Source organism: Porites lutea, chromosome 5, assembly GCF_958299795.1.
Source record: "Porites lutea chromosome 5, jaPorLute2.1, whole genome shotgun sequence".
NCBI lineage: Eukaryota > Metazoa > Cnidaria > Anthozoa > Scleractinia > Poritidae > Porites > Porites lutea.
Window position 1 is genome coordinate 39,249,695 of NC_133205.1, and position 3,318 is coordinate 39,253,012.

The 3,318-nt window shown below is 42.4% G+C and overlaps 1 protein-coding gene across 1 annotated transcript in view; it reads left to right on the plus strand.

The window, feature by feature from the left end:
• The first annotated feature begins 637 nt into the window (after positions 1-637).
• The window catches only part of LOC140937695 (uncharacterized), a 12,120-nt gene continuing 9,439 nt past the window's right edge, over positions 638-3,318 (plus strand). The window contains exon 1 of the mRNA XM_073387261.1: positions 638-2,067. Within this exon, the coding sequence (XP_073243362.1) occupies positions 715-2,067 (1,353 nt within the window). The 5' untranslated portion in view covers positions 638-714. The remainder of the gene's footprint in view (positions 2,068-3,318) is intronic.

Consider the following 3,318-nt stretch of genomic DNA (forward strand, 5'->3'; position numbering starts at 1 on the left):
TTTGCTGCCACTTGTGCTTCCTTTCCAGCTCCCTTTCTAGCCTCTTAAGTTGCTTGGATGTTGCAACTAGCAGTCTTGGCTTCTGCCTTTACTGTCAGAAGATGGTCGACCCTGCAACCACTATCCGGATGTCACTGCTGCTAGCAGCATGTCATACTCCTGCAATATGAAGGCTCTTTCACATCCAATTCTAGCAGCATCGACGGCGTAACCACCTTTTTTCAGTTCTAGCGTTCTTAGTCCTTTGACCTGTCAAGCTTGGGTACACTTCAAGGCTACTTTCTCGCTATGCTAGAGGCCGCCGGGAAAGGGGACAATATTGTTGGTGACGTCACCTCCAGTAAGATCTTGGTGTCATTTAACATACATTCTGCAAAGTGCGTTCTGCAGTCTGCTTACGGCCATATACAGTTATAATACCTCCTGTGCATTGATACAAATAAACCACCAAACCATGGAAAGGGATAACTTTTTTGGCATCGGGGTTGCGCTATAAGTGATTTGTATCAACGAGTTGTTAGCTCTTTTAAAACAAAACTGAAATATATATTTTTTTCTTTTTCGCTAGGACAATTAACTGCAGCTGCCGACCCTACACTTCCTTATAAAGGGGCACATTTTAAAGGTAGAGAATTAGTGGTGCAAGAAATTGTTCAAAAACTTACTAAGGACCCAAATCCTTCACGCGTCATCATCATTGTTGGTATCCCTGGGATGGGAAAGACTCAAGTTGCCATTCACGTCAGCCACTTACTCAAAGAAGAACATAAAAAGGCTGTTGTATTCATTGAAGAAAAACAAAAGCTTACAGAAATCTGCAGCGAAATCCTCCGTGAAATTAACCCTCTGGCTCCGAGACTTTCAGAGAGTCATGATATGGTAGCGATAGCAAAGAGGCGACTTAAAGAGCTTCAAGAGAAGAAAGTTATTGTGTTAGACAGCGTAGAAGGTATACAACAACAAGGAGAGGAATTTGACGACTTTTTAAGGTATGTAGAAACATACGCACCTCTTGTTCAGCTGATCATCACTACTCGAGAGTATGTGGGTTTTCGTTCATCGAACACATGCAACGTGCGTCTAGATCGTCTGGATTCTGAGTCGTCTGCCAAATTACTTCAGGACTTAGTCCCAAACTGTGAGGCGCGGCATATCAAGGAACTCGGTAACCTCTGTGGTGGGATACCGCTGGTTCTTGTCAACTGTGCAGGCTTACTAGAAGAAGGCTTCAGCCCGGAAAATTTGGTCGCACGTCTGAAAGAAAATCCCATTCCACTTTTTAAGACCAATGCAGAAGACGTTTACAATTCTTTGAGACAATTCCTGGTCAACATTTCAGAAAACATAAAAGCAAACCTCGTTCGCCTTTCAGTTTTTCCATCTGCGTTTTCCGTTGAAGACATGAAGGCTCTCTTCGGTGACGTATTAGAGCCAGAGGCTGTTAAGAATACCATGATAAGGCGTTCTCTACTTCGTAGAATTGACAATGAAAAGTTAGTTTTGCATCCTTTGGTCCGCGAGTTCCTCAAAGCTGAGAGGAAACTTCTTAAAATGGATGTTGTAGGTGAAAAAGCTCAGCACAAGTTTAATCAACATTACCTTGAGCTCCTCGAAACCTCAAGCAAACAATTTGTCAGCAAAGAGTGGTCGCAAAATGCCATTTCTACCTTTAGGACAGAAAAGGCAAACATCCTGGAGGTGTTCAAAAATTTCCTGCAGGAAGGAGGCGACAAGAAAGAAGCAGAGTCGTGCATAGATGTCGCTAAGTCCACCAAGGTTTTGGATTTCTTGGCCAAAGTTTTATCTCCGCCCTCTGAGTGTGTAGAACTGTATGAAAGGTGCTGCCACATTGCCGAAGCATCTAATGACACGAGAAGACTTGCAGATAGTCTAACTGCTCTCGGATTTCTTCGTCTCTGTAAAGAAGCTCACCGAGGGGTTAGCCCAGATACTGTTGAGAAGTTTCAGCGGGCCTATGAAATCCGGCAGAAATTCCCAAAGGAACAACAGCACTGTGAGACGCATGCACACACCATCTCCAAACTTGGGCTGTGCTACGCACTTCAGGTAAAAAAAGAATAGAATTAAGTGTTCATGATTTTATTGCCTCCATTACATAGCGTATAAGAGAAAGGAAAGCCCATTTAATGCCAATGGAACAATGTCGCCAACAATTTTCCTTTTCTATTTTTTTCACACAGGGGTTCTGCCTTTAAAGGGTCCCTTTAAAGTTCCCGCACCTAAAAGTTAAAGCTCTTACTTTTCGGATGTCTTGTAGTTTTTAAGCAAAAATCACTTATCGATGCTGCCTGAACAGGGAGTGGAAGGAGTAACTTAATAAGGAGTAACTTAACAAGGTATCACCAAACACTCGAAGAGAAAAACAGGCTATGATTATGATGACGTACACCGTGGCAATTAAGTGAGTGCCCGATTAGATTACTGGATTATTATACGACCATGCTTTGCTATGCAAACTTTATTCTAAAACGTAACTATTCTTGAAGGCCCGCTCGCGCGATTTTTGTTGGGATTTTTGAAAGTGATTCGGATGACACTCTCTGGATAAAAGCCTGCATCGCATGTATTTGTCGCTATGAGGTCAAACAAGGGACTCCTTCCACAGGTACCAAGTGCTATAACTAAAACGACACCTGCTGTCCATGTCTCTTTGATTGCGGCACTAAGCTGCAAACAAAGGAGCTTTTTCCTGGATCCTTTAAGATATTTCGTATACAGTGAAACCTCTATTAAGCGGACACGAAGCCGGGTCCCGAAATTAACGTCTTATATTTTCCTTTACAACGAACCCCTTTTCAGCGGACTCCTCTATTAAGCGGACGCGGACACTAAAATAAGGTGTATCTGGTTAATTTCTATTGCTAAAAACCTTTGGGTGATTGGGTGATTACGTCCTTGAAATAGGTGCTGTGGTCGATTAATAAAGATAAATCAATACATTTAGCTGTCAACAAAAGGAAGATTAGACCGAAAGTGAGGAAGTACAGCACAGCTTCCTTAGTTTCCTTAACAAATGGAACTTTATCAAAATACAGAGAAATCGTTGAAAGTTACGGGCGTCGATAAAACCCGGAACAAGGAACGTTCACACGTGGTGGCTTAGGTCGGGTCTGTGCAACCGGAATGTACCATTTCATTGGGCACTTGAAATTTCCGAAGTTTCAAACTGGAATTTTTGTTGAATGGAAAGCGCCCAAATGCTCCGCGATTAATTTCTTTGCAAGGTAAAACAAAAAAACAAACAAACAAACAAGAACGAACGGTTTCTTTCCTTTCTGTGCAGAGCCCATTCAGCTT